General features: G+C 41.7%; 1 protein-coding gene across 2 annotated transcripts in view; it reads right to left on the bottom strand.

The window, feature by feature from the left end:
• NLN (neurolysin) overlaps positions 1-20867 on the bottom strand; it is a 69274-nt gene that overhangs the window by 19901 nt on the left and 28506 nt on the right. For both annotated transcript variants that reach the window (XM_007058998.4, XM_043546958.1), the window contains exons 6-9: positions 12067-12227; positions 9214-9349; positions 6190-6556; positions 747-948 (exon numbers count right to left, since the gene is read on the bottom strand). In XM_007058998.4, coding sequence (XP_007059060.2) covers positions 747-948; positions 6190-6556; positions 9214-9349; positions 12067-12227 — 866 coding nt within the window. The remainder of the gene's footprint in view (positions 1-746; positions 949-6189; positions 6557-9213; positions 9350-12066; positions 12228-20867) is intronic.

Genomic DNA, 20867 nt, shown 5'->3' with positions numbered 1-20867 from the left:
CTAATAATAAATGTATTATCATCATAGCAGAATCAATCTTAAATGCGGTTCAACTAAAGATGAAACTAAGCAGCTTATTTATATTTTTATCACAAGTCTCCAGGCCAATTCCAGCCTTTCTGCTTATGTGGAGGCTCCTGACTGCTGCAGGACTGGTGTGACTCTGCTACATGGTGGAGGGAGGAATAAAGGTAGCATTCAGGAAGCTCAAGTAGGGGATGTATGCACCCTCTGTACTAAGAAGAGCAGCTTTGTGAGGGCTCCCTATGTGTGTGCCGCCACCTTGCAGAAAGTGACTGGGATCAGCGGCATGTGAGGACAGTGGATTCATCGGCCATTTCCAGTCTTTGGGACAGGGACTCTGCTTTCTTTTGTGTCCGTACAGTTCCTAACACATTGCAGATGCTATCAAAAGCAACAATTGCAGTGTAAGCCCCAAAGTAGCTCTGTTGCCTATGGGAGGGTTCCTTCCTCATGGAGCTGCTCATTCCTCAGCCCCAGTTGCTCAGGCTGTACAGAGGGAAAAGGATTTGCTGTTACACGAACATTTTCCAGAAGTTGTATTCACTGCCGGGCTTGTACACAAAAACTCAAAACAAGTATCAACTGTGAAAAGTTACCGTGAAGCTCTTAAATACTTACCTTAAGGAAACCATACACCCATCACAGGGTTTACCCCTCCCCCACCAACACTTTGAGAGACTGTGAAGAATTAGTTATTTTAATGAAATAGAAACATTACTTACCTGCGCACATATCTGGTGCATTACGTGACCAAACTCATGGAAGTAAGTCTTCACCTCATCATGTTGCAGCAATGATGGGCAATCTGATGTTGGTTTTGTGAAGTTGGTCACCAGAGCAGCTACAGACATCATTCTGCTGCCATCAGAGCGTAGGCAGCCAGGCTGGAGACCAAAGCACGCTGCATGCCCATACTTCCCTTCTCTGAGCAAGGAAATATACCAAAAGCCATCCTTACACAATAGGCCTATCTTCCACAAATAGCATGGGGAAGAGGGCTGTTTCCCTCTATGATGTTATATGAGGAAGGGACACTCTTTCTTTTATTTAGAAAAACCACAATAAGATAGTGTCCTATGACCTTTATAAAAGTCACTGTGCTTAGGATTCTACTGAGAGCACAAAGAAAAAGTACTTCTAAATCCCAACACTTTAATATTTAGAGCAGCATTTGCAAGCCTCTTTTTTATTTATATAGTATATTACTGTAATCAAAAGTGATAACTCTGCTGCTTCTAAAAGTTAATTTTACTTAATCTTAGACATGAGCATTACAGTATGAAAGACAAATCCCATTCTGTGAAGCATTAGCTTTTGTTACTAGCATTTGAGCAGATTTAAAGAATAAAGAACAGGGTTTGCTGCTTTAGCAATGTGATTTTAAAACAAAAGGTGATTTTAATTAAACTGTTAGTTAATACAGTTAGAAAAATTGTCATAATTAAAAGTGAATCACTAAACATGAAGTCCAAAATATTCCTCTCCCCCTTCCTTATTGCGGTTTTATGATGCAAGAAGTTAATGTCATTTCCCCCTTGCTTTTTACATTAATAATACCAGGCCCTCGCTTCCCTTTCTTTACTGAAGGACGTTGATTAGAGGACCTGCATAATGATGTCATATGAGGTCGCAGCCTGAATTGTAGCATTCCCTGCCCAGCAAAAAGCCAATTTCCAGCACATAGAGATGGAGAGACCTCAGAGGTTTAAAGGGATCTAAAAATAAGACAAAATCTCCATGGAGGCATGGGAGACTTAACTGGAGGCCTAAGGTAAGAGACCACTTTCAGCAAATTGGCGATTAGTTGGTCTGTGCTACTGGGGAGCCATCTATCAGAACCAAGTCCATTAAGTGCACAGGCCAGCACTCTAGGGTACCTAGCTGACATGTTCTTGTCAAACCCTGCCTAGAGGAAGTCCAGGATGGCAGGAAGAAAGATTTTTAGGCTGAAAGACTTTTGCACCACCGAGAGTGAAGTCCAAGCTCCATATTATGGGAAGGATGCATGAATTCAAGAAAATGATCAAAAACTTGCCTGAGATACTCAAACACTTTTAGAAGGCTCTGCTCAAGGACCAAGCCCTTAAATTTAGGGCCATGGGGTTAGGATGTAGGATGGAGTCCACCTGAAGTGGATCTTTTTGGGCCCTGGGAAGCAGATCCTGTGGGACAGGCAGTGCACTTTGAGAAACCTTAGTCACTCCAGAGCCCCAAGTAACATGAGACATTTAGGTAAGATGGGGCCTAGAGAGGAATCACATTCAATGTGAGACTGACACTCCACTAAAGAAAAGACTATTGGATGAGCATCTCCAAGTTCTCCCCTGCAACACGGAAGACTCAGCAGGAATTGCCAAAAGGTTGAGTCAACAGTGTGCCCTTGTTGCCAAGAAGGCTAACGGCATTTTGGGCTGTATGAGTAGGAGCATTGCCAGCAGATCGAGGGACGTGATCATTTCCCTCTATGCGGCATTGGTGAGGCCTCATCTGGAGTAGTGTGTCCAGTTTTGGTCCCCACACTACAGGAAGGATGTGGAAAAATTGGAAAGAGTCCAGCGGAGGGCAACAAAAATGATTAGGGGGCTGGAGCACGTGACTTATCAGGAGAAGCTGAGGGAACTGGGCTTATTTAGTCTGCAGAAGAGAAGAATGAGGGAGGATTTGATAGCTGCTTTCAACTACCTGAAAGAGGGTTCCAAAGAGGATGGATCTAGGCTGTTCTCAGTGGTAGCAGATGACAGAACGAGGAGTAATGGTCTCAAGTTGCAGTGGGGGAGGTTTAGGTTGGATATTAGGACAAACTTTTTCACTAGGAGAGTGGTGAAGCACTGGAATGGGTTACCTAGGGAGGTGATGGAATCTCCATGCTTATAGGTTTTTAAGGTCAGGCTTGACAAAGCCCTGGCGGGGTGATTCAGTTGGGGATTAGTCCTGTTTTGAGCAGGGGATTGGACTAGATGACCTCCCGAGATCCCTTCCAACCCTGATATTCTATGATTCTAAGGTTCTGGAATGAAACTGTGGCAATGGAACCAGGTCCTGGCATAAGCCCAATGTTATCAGCAGGACTGGACAGATGTGGCTATCAGGAAGAGTTGAGTTTTAGATTCTTTCTAAAGAGGGAAAGACTTTTCCCCTGCATGGTGTTGATAGCTGCCCCAAGGATGGGAGAGTCTCGGTGAAGGAGTCAGAGAATTTTTGCCTGCTCAGTCTAAAGCACTTGCAGACTTCTCCTCAAGGGGATACTGGAGCGAGACACAGAGCAACCTCCTGCCAGCTAGAGCGGAGAAGAGGTCTCTAGATAATATGCTGGGAACGGGCACAGGGATAATGAAATAAAAGCAAGGTTCCTCTTAGGAGGCAAAGAGGAGACACATACAGATCACTGATAGGGGACAGAAGGAATTTGATCCTGCTCCCATCAGTAGGTACTAAGGCTGTCGATTAATTGCAGTTAACTCACGCAATTAACTCAAACAAATTAACTGCGATTTAAAAAATTAATTGCGACAATCACAGTTTTAATTACACTGTTAAACAATAGAATACCAAAAGAAATCTATTAAATATTTTTGGATTTTTTCTACAGTTTCAAATATATTGATTTCAATTACACCACAGAATACAAAGTGTACAGTGCTCACTTTATATTATTATTTTTTATTACAAATATTTGCACCATAAAAAACAAAAGAAATAGTATTTTTCAATTCACCTCATACAAGTACTGTAGCGCAATCTCTTTATCATGAAAGTTTAATTACAAATGTAGAATTCTATACAAAAAATACCAGCATTCAAAAATAAAACAATGTAAAACTTTAGAGCCTACAAATCCACTCAGTCCTACTTCTCGTTCAGCCAATCGCTAAGACAAACACCTCTGTTTACATTTACAGGAGATAATGCTGCCCACTTCTTATTTACATCACCAGAAAGTGAGAACAGGCCTTTGCATGGCACTTTTGTAGCCAGCATTGCAAGGTATCTACGTGCCAGATATGCTAAACATTTCTATGCCTCTTCATGCTTTGGTCACCATTCCAGAGGACATGCTTCCATGCTGATGACGCTCGTTAAAAAAATGTGTTAATTAAATTTGTGACTGAATTGTTTGTCTCTGGCTCTATTTTACCTGCATTCTGCCATATATTTCATGTTAAGTAGTCTTGGATGATGACAGCAGGTTGTTCATTTTAAGTACACTTTCGCTGCAGATTTGGCAAAACGCAAAGAAGATACCAATGTAAGATTTCTAAAGATAGCTACTGCACTCGACCCATGGTTTAAGACTCTGAAGTGCCTTCCAAAATCTGAGCGGGACGTGGTGTGGAGCATGCTTTCAGATGTCTTAAAAGAGCAACACTCCGATGCAGAAACTACAGAACCCAAACCACCAAACAAGAACCTTCTGCTAGTGGCATTTGCTTTGGATCGTTATTGAGCAGAACCCGTCATCGGCATGGATGCATGTCCTCTGGCAGGGTGCTTGAAGCATGAAGGGACATATGAATCTTTAGTGCATCTGGCATGTAAATATCTTGTGATGCCAGCTACCACAGTGCCATGCAAACACCTGTTCTCACTTTCAGATGACACTGTGAACAAGAAGCGGACAGCATTATCTCCTGCAAACAGGGCCATCCCTTGGGGGGGTGTGGGGGCTGGGACCCCCCCCCCCCCAGAGCAATGCCGGAAACCGGCAGGGAGGAGCGGGGCAGGCTGGGGTCGCTGCTGCCGCTTCCCACCGGTGAGTGTGGGCCCGACCCTCACTGCTGGCGCCAGGTCCCCTCTAAGCCCCCGGGGTCAGCCTGGTCCCGCCCCCCCCCCAATCCCACCCTCCCTGGGCCGTCCTAGCAGCCCCTGCACAACACACACACACAAAGCCGTCCCTAGGCTATGACGATTCCGGGTGGCCACCGCGGGGCCCCCCAAAGCGTGGGGCCGGGATGGCCACCCCGATTCGCCATATCCTAGAGATGGCTCTGTCTGCAAATGTAAACAAACTTGTTTGTCTGAGCGATTGGCTGAACAAGAAGTAGGACTGAATGGACTTGTAGACTCTGAAGTTTTACACTGTTTTATTTTTGAATGCAGGTATTTTTTGTATGGAATTCTACATTTGTAAGTTCAACTTTCATGATAAAGAGATTGCACTACAGTACTTGTATGAGGTGAACTGAAAAATACTATTTCTTTTGTTTTTTATGGTGCAAATATTTGTAATAAAAAATAAGTATAAAGGGAACATTGTATATTTTGTATTCTGTGTTATAATTGAAATCAATATATTTAAAGAGGTGGAAAACATCCAAAAATATTTAAATAAATGGTATTCTATTATTGTTTACCAGTGCAATGAATCACGATTAATTTTTTAAATCGCTTGACAGCCCTCCTAGCTACCTGTGGAGAGATGATGCACCCAGGGCCCACAATAGAGGACTAAAGTTCCACATTGTGGTCAGAGTCAAGTTTTAATTTCCTGAGTGATTCTCTGCTCTTTCCTCTACCCAGAAGACTCAGGCTGAATGAGCTCCAAGAGGGTGGTTCAGCCAAAGGCACCAGCTGTTCTCCTTAGTTCCTTCAACATGAACCGGAAAGCAAGTGGAAGTTTACCTGCAGGGAGTTAAAAAGAGGTGGAGCAGGATACAAAAATTCCTTCATCCTGATTAGCATCTCCTGCCTGATGGACAGAAGACAGGAACACATCCATCTCTACCAGTGGTGACATGCCATGTGAAGGGCACAAACAAAAGAGAAAAATAAATATCACCTATAGTATTAGCCAGCAATCTCACTTATGTCTGGGTCAGGGATTCTGACCCGAACATAACTATACCCAGCAAAGACAGAAGTTTAAAGGAATGGTGTCATAGAATCATAGAATATCAGGGTTGGAAGGGACCTCAGGAGGTCATCTTGTCCAACCCCCTGCTCAATGCAGGACCAATCCTCAATTAAATCATGTTTGAATCATGTCTGAAACTTACTGAAGACATATGCAGATAGAATACAAGTAGCCATATGAATGCTTCCCTCCCAGAAACACTCTGGAATTTAAGCAGCAAAAAAGTTTACTTCCAGATTCATATAACTCCACCCCCAGCTAAGGTTAACTCCACCTTAATACTTTTAAAATAAAGCAATAAATTATAGAATTACCTGGGATAGAGGTCTAAGTAGAACTGACCTAAAACTTCTCTTGTTGAATCGTCTTTTACTGTATAAAGAGTAACACTCTCATGCCAAACATGAGCATTTTCTTCCTGCTCAAATACAAGTCCCAGCAGCTCCTGGTAAATGTTCAATAAGCCTTGTGTAACAGCCTCAACTGGAAAGTATTCCTTCAGCTTCTCTTGATCTATGGAATATTTAAGCTCTTCTGTCTTGTTCATATAATAATGTAAATCCCATGCATTGATTCTTCCATCATAGTCAAAGCCTCTTTCTTCACACTCCTTTTTCTTCAAGTCCAGAATAAACTCTCGCTCCTCGTCACCCAGTGGTTTTAGCTTCTTACTTAAATCATCTGAAAATGCAACCAGAGATTTACCTTTGTGTCAACTTGTCTGTTCCATATTGTACTATGTTACTACTAGTACTACTGGAGAACTAATATATTTATTTAGATTTATACAAACAATAAAAAAAGGTATTTATCTAATACCAGCCACAATTTTCCCTTTCTCAATTAATGACGACTTCATTGCTTGCCTTTCTGTTTTGGTTACAGGGATGTCTTGCACCATCATCAATGGCAAGGGTTAAATGTCATAGCATCTTTCATTCTTTTCTAAGGACATCCAAAAAAGAAACAGACTCATAGACTTTAAGGTCAGAAGGGATCATCATAATAATCTCTAGTCTGACCCCCTGCACACTGCAGGCCACAGAACCTCACCCATCCACTCCTGTAACAGATCCCTAACCTTTTGCTGAGTTACTGAAGTCCTCAAATCATGATAAGTTACAGAGAATCCACTATTTACACTAGTTTAAACCCGTAAGTGGCCTGTGCCCCATGCTGCAGAGGAAAGCGAAAAACCCTCAGGGTCTCTGCCAATCTGACCCGCGGGAAAATTCCTTCCCGACCCCAAATAGTTATACTATGAGCATGTGGGCAAGACCCACCAGCCAGACACCTGGAAAATAATTCCCTGTAGTAACTAGCTAACACTGTACTCATCTACCTTAAATCTCCGATCCCACCCTATGTAATTCTGATTTCTCTTCATTATAGTTTAGTAGTAGCTACAATTACAGCACCTATCCTTCAACTGTTTTTTTTTTTTATCAGCCATTGAAGGTGTGACATGATGATTCATATTGTACCTTTCCCCCAGATCCTTACAGGGCAACCTCTGTCCTATTCCCAGCTCAAGCCAATTAGCTGAAGGTAGAAGAGTTCCACGTTTTTTGCCTACACTGGATCGTCTCAATAGCAGCCCATATTTGCTAGGCCATTGACATTATGCCCTATAATTCCACTGATTTTTACATTATTTTACACTATTACATTGGAGATAAAGGATCAAAAAGAGTAAAACATTTTATCTCAGTGAAACTCCCAGAAAACACAATTTAGACTTATTCTGACATTTATATTAGAGTCTTAGAATGTCAAAGTTCTGCAATCAGATTATTTTTAAAATTCTAATATTTCAATACAATGGTGAATACAAATTTAAATTGTGAGCTTTGGGGGCAACGACCTCTGTTTCTAATTGTACTTTGAAGTACTGTGTACATTTCTATTGCTAATAAATAGTAACAACATACTACTCACAACGAGGTAGATTAAAAGCGTGTCAAAGGACTGCACACTTTCAGCAAACTGTAGGATTTATTGATGATCAATTTCAAATATGAACATTGTTAAAATAACACAGCAGATCAGATCCATATACTTATGTCTAATAATAATATCAAAAGAAACAGAGCAAATATGATTATTAACTGATGAAATTCTTCTCTCCACAATAAATAATTAAAAAACTTTATATTTAAAGGACACAATCTTATAATAGGTTTCAGAGTAGCAGCCATGTTAGTCTGTATTTGCAAAAAGAAAAGGAGTACTAGTGGCACCTTAGAGACTAACAAATTTATTTGAGCATAAGCTTTCGTGAGCTACAGCGTGCTGTAGCTCAAATAAATTTGTTAGTCTCTAAGGTGCCACTAGTACTCCTTTTCTTTTTACGAATCTTATAATACAAGCCCATATATTAATTTTCTAAGTCCCAATGACATACAAGGACTAATTTTCAAGAGTCTCATGCAAACTCAAAACAAATAATACAAACGCAAAAACAAACAAGTAAACAGAAACCAAACAGCATTCAAAGTAACTCCATCTCTGGACAAATGGAGTTCAGCACTTTGTATTACTACAATGTTAATGCTGAGCTCCTGCTCTATATTAACTTCCCATGTAGCCCAGGGTTTCAGTTGGCAGACTTCAAGTTGCTCAGTGAAATCAGTTCAGTGATTACCATCACATCCACTTGCCCACGTGGAAAAATCTCAAAATGGCTAAAAGTTATGAATATTTTTGAATTATAATGAAATCCATGATTACTGTAACAGCCATGACGAGCTTTGCTTGTATGAATAAACACACCACTGTCAGTTATCTTAGCCAAAATAAATATTACAAGAGCCATGTCAAGTGCTAAATAATGGAAGCAAGTACAGTATCAGAGCTTTTTTCCCTTTCTCTAAAGCACCGATTAGAAGCAATTGCTGTGGACAGGACAGTCAGCTAGATGGATCAGTTGCTTGTTTAAGGACAGCAGTTCCTACATAGCTGTTTAAGAGAAATTTTTCGCTGCAGTTATTGACACAAGAATACACTGACATAAGAAGGGAGATCACAAAACAGATTACTAGAAAGGACAACCCCTTGATGCATTAAGTAGTTTTAAATTGTTCCTCTGAAAACTCTTACAACCTACGAACTCTCTTATCCTCTCTATTCATACCAGAACTCCCATTACATTTAACACAGTTATGCCTGTGCTTGGAGAACAGACTCTTAAAAATATTAAAAGGGATGGGGCAGAGAGCTCCTGTTCCAAATGAACTGTCTGTGTGCTCTGTACTCCAGTTTCATATTTAAGCTTCCCTCGGGTACCGAGTCACGTTGCAGATCTAAATATAAAGTATAACACATAAATAAAAACAAACCTAAAAAGGTTGTTACATTATCCGTGCTCTTTGCAGTGTTCACCTCCAGTACAAAGTTGGCATGAGTATTGTACCCAAGAAGCTCTGCTACTTTTGCCCTTAAGGGAAGCAACTGCTGAAGAATTTTAGTATTTTCCTATGAAAAAGAAGGCAAGGTTATGATGAATTAAAGACAACTAAATTCATATGATCAAAATAATAATTTGAATAAAATTTGAACTAAAATCATAAGGAATAGCAGATATTTTAAATGAAACATATTGAGATTATTACTCAAAAATGTTATAAGTAAAAATGTATTTTTTTATGGCACAGTATCTGCAATTTGATGGACAGTGGTCAGAGTCCTGATTTTTCTAAGCAGTCAGGATAATTATCATTTCACTGAAACCAACAGTTTCTTTTTAAGGTTACAAATCTGAGCACTAGGAAGAGCATTATTGGGGTTTTTTGGTCAATTAGAAGTTGAATAAAATTGATCAAAATACAGTTGTGATGTGCATTCCAAATGCAAACAAAGCCATGCCCACCTTTTGTTAAAAGTGGTGAAATCGAGAATGTATCTACATTGTAGCTCCCAATTTGGATAAGTGAGATTTCTCAGGGTCAGAATGAAATACTTTTAAAAAGTTATTTTTAGGGTAAGTTCAACTATGGGCCCATCAGCCTTGAATGTGTATCCCTTTAAATATGCTAGATATGTAGGGTTCAATTCTTAGTGCTGTTTTATCTTATCTTGTACTTTTCACATTTGCCAGTGTACCAAGTACAAAAGCTCAGTTAGGCAATCGTTCTCTAATTAAATGCCTGAATGACAATTAAGGACATATGGGCAAACCCCTACTTCTATTAATATCATCATCAGGACTTTAAAAACCGATGTTCTGTCTGTGAGGACATTGAAGTCCCATCTGAAAGAATCAAAAGAATAAACTATGTGGAACCTGGAAGTATGAAAGGCAAAATCAATGCTGACATTGAACCTGTGGTGCCAGGGTATCTAGACCGTACAAATCTATGTTTTGACCACTAAGCTATCCCCTGCAGCCCAATCAACAGGAGAATCCCCGGTTTTTTTATTTTTTTGCCCCACACCACCTATTCACATTGCCCGTGCTACGCCCATCTTATCAGCCATAGTGTATTTAGCTGGACTCACTCTGGAGCTCACTACTTCTGTCCTTTAATTTGCAGTATAAAGTGCCTCCTAGCATTCCCACTCACTGCTTGTCTGTGGAAGGAGAAACTGAGGTCTAGATCCAGGTTCAATGCCAAGTTTTAGAGCCTGATTCCTATTTACACGAAGGGCTTTTTTCACTGTTCTACTAGGGCAAAGGGACCATAAAGTGAGCATAAATTCATTGCCCAATTTACTGGCCATTTACACTGAGAGACTTGGCATTGAACCAGGATCTTTAGGCCCCCCTCAGCAGGAACCCACTTAAGAATCCTCATCCACAGACCAGTAGTGAGTGAGTGCTAGCGTCTAGCCTCTATCTCCAGTAGGACAGTGCCTAATACTAAAATTATGTTGATGGGCGGGATCTCAACTGCAAATATATGAGAATTTATTCTAGAAAATAAGATCTTCTCTATCACAATTTTTTCCTGCAAATATAATGTTGTGTAAAGGTTTGAGTATTGATGAATATTGGCAGCAACAAAGTCTTATTCTTTCCTTGAAACATATCTACAATAGCTCACATTTGTGTTAATAAAAGATATATTCAAGTACAGAGAGTAGACACACTATGCTACTATACTACGTACTGCCACATAACACTCCTTTTTCAAGTGTGGTTCCTTTTATAAGATCAGGAATACTGAAAAGACTGAAGCACAATCTTCTATGGTTTCATGTTTATCATGAGAGCAAAGTGGAAAACAATTACAAGCCTGCTGGCTTCAAAAAGGAGAGATTTGCATGAAAGCAAACTAAGATATTTTAATCAAATTTGAATCATAGGAGAGAGAAAAAAATCTAGTCAGGTACTAAATTGTGACTGTATGGAAAAGATGAACTAGCTTACTGGAACAGAGAAAGAAAAAGCAGTTTACTTGTGAGGTGGTTTATTAATGTTGCATGTTATGCAAATATTTCTACCTACCAAACAGGACTTTAAAGAAGTAATTTGATCCTATTGGTAAATAAATCTCCAACCCATGTTTTCCAGGACACAAGGTAAGAATTTATTATGAAAGCATAAAATAAAAATGTGATGAGTTGCCATATATTTTCTGCACTTTTACCTCAAGAATTTATTAACCTGATTAAATTAACATTTAGAAAGATTAGTTACAGAAGTATCTTTTTGTTGGAGATGCTGGCATATTTATAAAAAACTAAAATCTCTATGGATCACTAAGATTAGCATGACTGTATTAGAGTATATTTTGTGGGCTTGGATAAACTAAGTACTACTTGGATAAACTAAGTAGCTGGGAGATCAATTCATTTAGATATGGGCACTATTTATTTTAAAACCTTGTGACAGGTTTTACAGACTTTTCAATGTGCACAGTAATTATGTGTTTACTTAAACATACAGTTGTTTGGAAAGGGGAAAAGGTAGTAAAATCTAACTGGGTAGAATTTACTGCTTAAAATAAATTCTTAACAGTGCTGTCCAAGAAGATTCTTCAGACAATGAGTGAATGGAAGCAGCAGACAGACCCGGACTGATTTTTGTGTAAAAATGATCTACACTCAAATAGCCAGTTATGGCCTTCTTTTATTAATTGTATTGAATTTCATTATTAGAAATTCTAAAGTATCTGTTGAATAATACATTTTTTTATCTACTACCATTACTAGCCACACTTAGAAATTCATAAATTAAATATCTGATGTACCTCCTTGCATCTTGTGTTAAAGGCAGTTTCCATTTTTCGTCTTGTTTCTGGAATGCAGCACTTTTTCATGACAGAAAAATAGTGGGGATACTTTAAGGTAACTTTATACTTGTTCTTTTCAGTCTTCTCTAAACTATTAATAAAGTCATCAGGAAGGGCTTCTGTGGAATATAAACAACAACATTCAAAAAAACGATTTTTCAAATATAAATTCTTTTTAAAAATTAACAATGAACAATGTTTAGTGCATAAAACAGTAATTCATTTGTTTTACTACAGACCAGTTTAATATAAGAAACATATTAACTGTCCATATAGCGCAGAACCCTGTCTTCTGAAAATGGCCAGTGCCACATGCTTAGAGGGACTGAACAGAACAGGGCAATTCATCGAGTGTCAGCCAGTCCCAACTTCTGGAAGTCTGACGTTTACAGACACCCTGAGCATCCGGTTACATCCCTGACCATCTTGGCTATTAGCCATTGATGGACTTATCCTCCATTAACTTATATAATTTTTTTTGGCCTTCACAACATCCCCAGGCAACAAGTTCCACAGGTTGACTATGCACTGTGTGAAGAAGTACTTCCTTACGTTTGTTTTAAACTTACCGTCTATTAATTTCATTGAGTGACCCCTTGCTCTCGTCTTATCAGAAGAGGTAACAGTACTTCCTTATTCACTTTCTCAACACCATTCATGATTTTTATAGACTATCACATCCCCCCGCTTAGTTGTCTCTTTAATACATTCAACAGTCCCAGTCTTTTTAATCTCTACTCGTCTGGAAGCTGTTCCAGACCCCTAATAATTTTTGTTGTGGTTCTCTGTACCTTTTCCGAATTTTAATACATCTTTTTTGAGAACTGCATGCCAGAACTGCATACAGTAATCAAGGTGTGGGCACACTGTGGATTTATTTAGTGACACTGTGGTATTTCTGTTTTATTATCTATCCTTTTCCTACTGGTTCCTCACATGGTTAGCTTTTTGGACAGCTGCTGCACATTGAGCAGATGAACTATCTACAATGACTCCAAGATCTTTCTTGAGTGGTAACAGCTAATTTAGATCCCATCATTTTGAATAAATAGTTGGGATTATGTTTTCCAATGTGCATTACTTTGCACTTAACAGTGAATTTCATCTGCCATTTTGTCGCCCAGTTTTGTGAGATCCTTTTGTAATTCTTCACAGTCAGCTTTGGACTATCTTGAATAATTTTGTGTTGTCTGCAAACTCTGCCACCTTACTGTTCACCTCTTTTTGCAGATCATTTATGAATATGTTGAACAGCACTGGAGCCAATATATATCCTTGGGGGACCCCACTGTTTACCACTTTCCATTGTGAAAACTGACCAATAATTCCTACCCTTTGTTTCTTATCTTTTAACCAGTTACCAATCCATGAGAGGACCCTCCTTAACCCATGGCTTCTTACTTTGTTTAAGAACCTTTGGTGTGGGACCTTGTCAAAGGCTTTCTGAAAGTCCAAGCGCACTGTAACAACTGGACTACCCTTGTCATCATGCTGGTTGACACTCTCAGAAAATTTTGAGAGATTAGTGAGGCATGATTTCCCTTTACAAAAACCATGCTGAGTCTTCTCCAACATAACGTTTGTCTGTGTGTCTGATAATTCTGTTCATTACTATGGTTTCAATCAGTTTGCTTGGTATTGAAGTTAGGTTTACCAGCCTGTAATAGCCAGGATTGCCTCTGGAGCCTTCTTAAAAAGAAAAAAAAAATCGATGTTACATTAACTATCCTCCAGTCATCTGGTACAGAGACTGATTTAAGTGATAGGTTACATACCATAATTAGTAGAACTGCAATTTCACATATAAGTTCCTTCAGAACTCTTAGGTGAATACCATCTGGTCCTAGTGACTTATTACTGTTTATATTATCAGTTTATTCCAAAACCTCCTCCGCTGACACCTCAATCTGAAATAGGTCCTCAGATTTGTCACCTAAAAAGAATGGCTCATATGTGGGAATCTCCCTCACATTCTCTGCAGTAAAGACAAATAAAAAGAATTCATTTAGCTTCTCTGAAATGGCCCTGTCTTCTTGGGTGCCCTGTTAGCACCTTGATCATTCAGTGGCCACAGTCACTGTCAGGCTTCTTGCTTCTGATGTACTTAAAAAAAGTTTTGCTGTTAGTTTCTGTGTCTCTTGCTAGTTATTCTTCAAATTCTTTTTTGGCCTGTGTCATAAAAATAAAGGGAAGGGTAACCACCTGTCTGTATACAGTGCTATAAAATCCCTCCTGGCCAGAGGCAAAACCCTTTCACCTGTAAAGTGTTAAGAAGCTAAGATAACCTCGCTGGCACCTGACCAAAATGACCAATGAAGAGACAAGATATTTTCAAATCTGGAGGGCTGGGGCGGGGGGAACAAAGAGTCTGTCTGTCTGTGTAATGCTTTTGATGGGGACAGATGAGGAATGCAGGCTCAGAACTTCTGTTAGTTAGTAAGTAATCTAGCTAGAAATGCGTTAGATTTCCTTTTGTTTAATGGCTGGTAAAATAAGCTGTGCTGGGTGGAATGTATATTCCTGTTTTCGTGTCTTTTTGTAACTTAAGATTTTGCCTAGAGGGATTCTCTGTGTTTTGAATCTGATTACCCTGTAAGGTATTTACCATCCTGATTTTACAGTGGTGATTCTTTTACCTTTTCTTTCATTAAAATTCTTCTTTTAAGAACCTGATTGATTTTTCATTGTTCTTAAGATCCAAGGGTTTGCATCTGTGTTCACCTGTACAAATTGGTGAGGATTTTTAATCAAGCCTTCCCCAGGAAAGGGGGTGTAGGGCTTGGGGGGATATTTTGCGGGAAGACGTCTCCAAGTGGTCTCTTTCCCTGTTCTTTGTTTAACACGCTTGGTGGTGGCAGCATAGGGTTCAAGGACAAGGCAAAGTTTGTACCTTGGGGAAGTCTTTAACCTAAGCTGTTAAGAATAAGCTTAGGGGGTCTTTCATGCAGGTCCCCACATCTGTACCCTAGAGTTCAGAGGGGGGAAGGAACCTTGACATGCTGGCAGAGTGGTGGGATCATTTTGAGATTTTTTTTTAGATCATTTTGAAATTTGAGATCATTTTGAACCAGAAGCACAGCAGGATTTTAAAAGGTTTTTTAAAAGAGGATTGTAGCTGTAAATTCTGTGTCTCTGCCTGGGGGACAGAGCAGCAGGCATACCAAAGGGATTTTTCTTTTTTGAGTTGGAGTTTTCTCTACCTAAAGGCAGGGTAGTTAACCTCCTGCAGGGAAATTCACAAGTTTTTCACAGACCTGAAGAGGTTGTTTTTTTTAAGCTAAGAGCAGCTAGAGGGTTTTCTGTCTATTTGCCTGGAGACAGAGGTGTTAGTTTGTTTTTTTTTTTTTTTTTTTTGAAGGATTTTTCTGTAGGCTGAGAATAGCTATCAGAGAACATAGGTATCACGTTACAGCACAGCAAAATTTTACAAGCCAGGTCTTTTGGTTTTGTTTTGTGGTTTTCTAACTCTTGGGTGTAAAGTTAGTTAAAAACAGAGAGGCTAGGATAACAGAAACCAAAGCAGAACTCAAACTGGAGTTAACCAGACTGCAGGCTGCGAAAGAGGCAGAAAAAGCTCGAGAGGCTGCCCACCAGACAGCAATGGAGGCAGAAAAAGCCCAAAGGCTGCCCACAGGAGAGCTATAGGGGCAGCAGAAGTGGCAGAAAAAGCCCACGAGGCTGCCCACAGGAGAGCTATGGAGGCAAGGGAAAAAGAACTGGAAGAGAAGGAAAAAGAGAGGAAGCATGCACTGGCGATCGAGAAGGCAAAGGCTCAGCAGAATATACCAGATAACCCTAACAATCCTTACCCAACAATCCACAAATGGGAGCAACTACGTCCACAGTATGATGAATCCAGTGATACTGCTGAGTATTTTCTCACCTTTGAGAGACTGTGCACACTCCATAAAATTCCTGAAGCTCACAAGATGACCACATTGGTCGCAAAATTGACTGGAAGGGCTCTGGACATATTCAATAAGATGCCTATTGATGAGGCTTCTAACTATAATATATTCAAGGATTTGGTTTTAAAGCAATTTCAAGTTACACCTGAAACTTACAGTGTAAAATTTAGAGCCTTTAAGAGTGGGCCTGGACTAAGTAATGTGTGGGGTCAAAGGAAGGGGTGTAACTAGCTTTGAAGGAATGTGTGATTTGATGACTCAGGAGCAATTCCTGAATATGTCCAAGAAGGATATAAAACAGTGTTTATGGGATAAGAAAATGGACTCAGCAGAAAGTCTTGCTTCTTATGCTGATCAATATGAGCAGTCCCAGACCGCCAGAGAGTCGGGGCAAACCGGAATAAAACGGGTAGAGGGAGGAGAGAGAAACAACCCTGGTCGCAGTTGGAGCGGATACCAGAAGGGCCAACCTCAGATCACACCCTACTACTGGGGACAGCCCAAGGCCCCAGCTACACCCCAAGGAACACTCCAGAAACCTTATCGTCCCGCCTCACCGTTCCCCAGCAACCCACCTTGCCCCAGTGACCCGTCAGCTGGACGATGTTTTAAATGTAACGAGCCGGGGCATGTAAAGGCCAACTGCCCCAAGAACCCCAACAGATTACAGTTCATTGCACCCGAATCACACCAGAGGTCCTCAGGCCCAGATACCTCCCAGATATCCTCAGAGTGGAGGGGAACTGTGAGTGTGGGCGGGAAGAAAAGGTCACCGCGTGGAGGGACAACGAAGCACAAGTGTCGGCTATCCATGCTTCCTTAGTGGACCCCAATTTAATCAACCCAGAGGTCCAAGTGACAATTCAACCCTTCAAGTCAAACTTTTTTAACTTGCCTACAGCCAAGTTGCCGGTCCAGTACAAGGGCTGGTCAGGAACGCGGACTTTTGCAGTCTATAATGATTACCCCATCCCCATGCTGTTGGGGGAAGACTTGGCCAATCATGTGAAGCTAGCCAAGAGGGTGGGAATGGTCACCCGCAGCCAGGCTAAGCAAGCTGTCACACCTACCTCTGTTACAGAAACTTCTACCAGGACCTGGTCAGAGGTGATGGAACCGGACCCCATGCCAAAGTCTGCAACAGCAGTAGTGGATCCAGTCACAGAGACCCAGACAGAGCCAGTCTCAGAACCGGAACCGGCGGAACAACCAGCACCAGACCCATTGCCAGCACTGCATCCAGTACTTGCAACCGCAACACCAGAGGGCCCCACTGAACCTGCACCAGCAGATAACCCTGCACAAGAGGCTCAGCTGGAGCCTGAACCCCAACATAGTGCGCCAGTGGAGAGCAGTTCACAGTCAAAGGAAACAGTCCCATCACCTGCATCGCTTCCAGAGGGATCAAGCCTAGGTCCACAATCCAATGAGGAACTGATGTCTCCAGCATCAAGGGAACAGTTCCAGACCAAACAGGAAGCAGATGAAAGCCTCCAGAGAGCTTGGACGGCGGCATGGAGCAACCCACCACCACTCAGCTCTTCTAATCAATCCAGAGAATTAAAGGTTTGTCAGTTTACAGACCAGGGAGGAGATGACGCTGAGTGGCCTGAAGGTGTCTACTACGAAGGGAAAAGTGCTGGGGGCGTGGAAGAGGTGAACCTCTCCATGACCCTTGGGCGTATGCAGCGACAGCAGATCAAGGAGCTATGCACTAGCTACGCGCTGATGTTCTCAGCCACTCCAGGACTGACTGAACGGGCATACCACTCCATTGAGCAGGTAATGCTCACCCAATTAGAGCCCAACCTTACCGGGTGCCTCCTCAAGCTAAAACTGCTATAGAACGGGAGATCCAGGATATGCTACAGATGGGTGTAATCCGCCCCTCCCGCAGTGCATGGGCATGTCCAGTGGTTCTAGTTCCCAAACCAGATGGGGAGATACGTTTCTGCGTGGACTACCGTAAGCTAAATGCTGTAACTCGCCCAGGCAACTATCCAATGCCACGCACAGATGAACTATTAGAGAAACTGGGACGGACCCAGTTCATCTCTACCTTGGACTTAACTTAGGGGTACTGGCACATACCGCTAGATGAATCCGCCAAGGAAAGGTCAGTCTTCACCACACATGTCAGGCTGTATGAATTTAATGTACTCCCTTTCAGGCTGCGGAATGCACCCGCCACCTTCCAAAGACTTGTAGATGGTCTCCTAGCAGGATTGGGAGAATATGCAGTCGCCTACCTTGACGATGTGGCCATATTTTCAGATTTCTAGGGAGAACACCTGGAACATCTACAAAAAGTCTTTGAGCTGTGACGGGGCAAGGCCAGATGGCTATAGAAAAGTAGTGAGAGATAGATATATTAGCTCCAGGCTAAACAAATTCCTGGTACCAGGATAAGTGAAATGGCAGCTGCTCCAGGTCAATTAAGATACCTGGGGCCAATTAAGAACTTTCCAGAAGGCAGGGAGAACGCTAGGTTGATTGGGACACCTGGAGCCAATCAGGGGCTGGCTGAAACTAGTTAAAAGCCTCCTAGTCAGTCAGGTGGGTGTGCATATCAGGAGCTGTGGGAGGAAGTTGCGCTGTTGGAGAGACTGAGTAGTACACACAATATCAGGCACAAGCAAGGAAGCCCTGAGGTAAGGGTGAAGTGGAGCTTGAGGAAGTGAGGGCTGATGTGGGGGAAGTAGTCCAGGGAATTGTACATGTCATGTTTCTAAAAGGTCAGCTCCCATAGCTGAGACTATTGGGGTCCCTGGGCTGAAGCTCGGAGTAGAGGGCGGGCTCGGGCTCCCCCCACCTTTGCCCCCTGATTAATCACTGAGACTGGGAGACAACAGAGACTGTGCAAGGAAGGATAACTTCTCCTCACCTCCCTCGCTGGCTTATGATGAAAATGGCTCAGTAGACTGTGACCCTTGTCTCTAGAGAGAGAAGAGTTACATGGAGGGTCACAGTGAGCCTCTGAGGCTAGCGATATCCACCAGGAAACGCGGGACGCACGGAGGCGAGGACAGAGCTTTGTCACAGAGCGCATAAGGGAGGCAGGAGTAACTGTTCAGGCTAAGAAGTGTCAAATAGGCCTCAACAGAGTGACTTACCTTGGACACCAGGAGGGTAAAGGAACTATCAACCCCCTACAGGCTAAAGTGGATGCTATCCAAAAGTGGCCTGTCCCAAAGTCAAAGAAACAGGCCCAATCCTTCTTTGGCTTGGCTGGATATTACACGCGATTTGTACCAGAATACAGCCAAATCGCCGCCCCACTGACAGACCTAACCAAAAAGAAACAGCCAAATGCAGTTCAGTGGACTGAAAAGTGTCAGAAGGCCTTTAACCAGCTTAAAGCGATACTCATGTCTGACCCTGTACTAAAGGCCCCAGACTTTGACAAACTGTTCCTAGTAACCACAGATGCGTCTGAGCGTGCTGTGGGAGCAGTCTTAATGCAGGAAGGACCGAATCAGGAGTTCCATCCTGTCGTGTTTCTCAGCAAGAAGCTGTCTGAGAGGGAAAGCCACTGGTCAATCAGTGAAAAGGAATGTTACGCCATTGTCTACGCTCTGGAAAAGCTACGCCCATACGTTTGGGGACGGCGTTTCCACCTGCAAACCAACCATGCTGCGCTACAGTGGCTTCATACCACCAAGGGAAATAACAAAAAACTTATTCGGTGGAGTTTAGCTCTCCAAGATTTTGATTTCAACATACAACACATCTCAGGAGCTTCTAACGAAGTGTCTGATGCACTCTCCTGTGAAAGTTTCCCAGAATCATCTTGTTAAAATCGTCCTTGAGATGTGGAAAATATTGTTCGTCTTTATACAGCTGGTAGTATATTTAGAGGTGCATGTGTCTTATTAACTCTGTTTTCTCCTAGAGCTCCAGGAAGAAATCACAGCCAATGTTTTCACCCTATTTGCGATTTGGGGGGGCATGTCATAAAAATAAAGGGACGGGTAACCACCTGTCTGTATACAGTGCTATAAAATCCCTCCTGGCCAGAGGCAAAACCCTTTCACCTGTAAAGTGTTAAGAAGCTAAGATAACCTCGCTGGCACCTGACCAAAATGACAAATGAGGAGACAAGATACTTTCAAATCTGGAGGGCGGCGGGGGGCGGGGAGAGACGACAAAGGGTCTGTCTGTCTGTGTAATGCTTTTGACGGGGACAGATCAGGAATGTAGGCTCAGAACTTCTGTTAGTTAGTAAGTAATCTAGCTAGAAATGCATTAGATTTCCTTTTGTTTACTGGCTGGTAAAATAAGCTATGCTGGGTGGAATGTATATTCCTGTTTTCGTGTCTTTTTGTAATTTAAGGTTTTGCCTAGAGGGATTCTCTATGTTTTGAATCGGATTACCCTGTAAGGTATTTACATCCTAATTTTACAGTGGTGATTCTTTTACCTTTTCTTTCATTAAAATTCTTCTTTTAAGAACCTGATTGATTTTTCATTGTTCTTAAGATCCAAGGGTTTGCATCTGTGTTCACCTGTACAAATTGATGAGGATTTTTATCAAGCCTTCCCCAGGAAAGGGGGTGTAGGGCTTGGGGGGATATTTTGGGGGAAGATGTCTCCAAGTGAGCTCTTTCCCTGTTCTTTATTTAACAAGCTTGGTGGTGGCAACATAGGGTTCAAGAACAAGGCAAAGTTTGGGGAAGTTTTTAACCTAAGCTGTTAAGAATAAGCTGAGGAGGTCTTTCATGCAGGTCCCCACATCTGTACCCTAGAGTTCAGAGTGGGGAAGGAACCTTGACAGCCTGCCTAATTATACTTTTACACTTCACTTGCAAGCATTTATGCTCCTTTCTATTTTCCTTAGTACAGTTTGACTTT

This window comes from Chelonia mydas, chromosome 5 (assembly GCF_015237465.2).
Source record: "Chelonia mydas isolate rCheMyd1 chromosome 5, rCheMyd1.pri.v2, whole genome shotgun sequence".
Lineage (NCBI taxonomy): Eukaryota > Metazoa > Chordata > Testudines > Cheloniidae > Chelonia > Chelonia mydas.
Note: the sequence above shows the minus strand (reverse complement) of the source record. Positions and strands in the feature narration are given on the sequence as shown.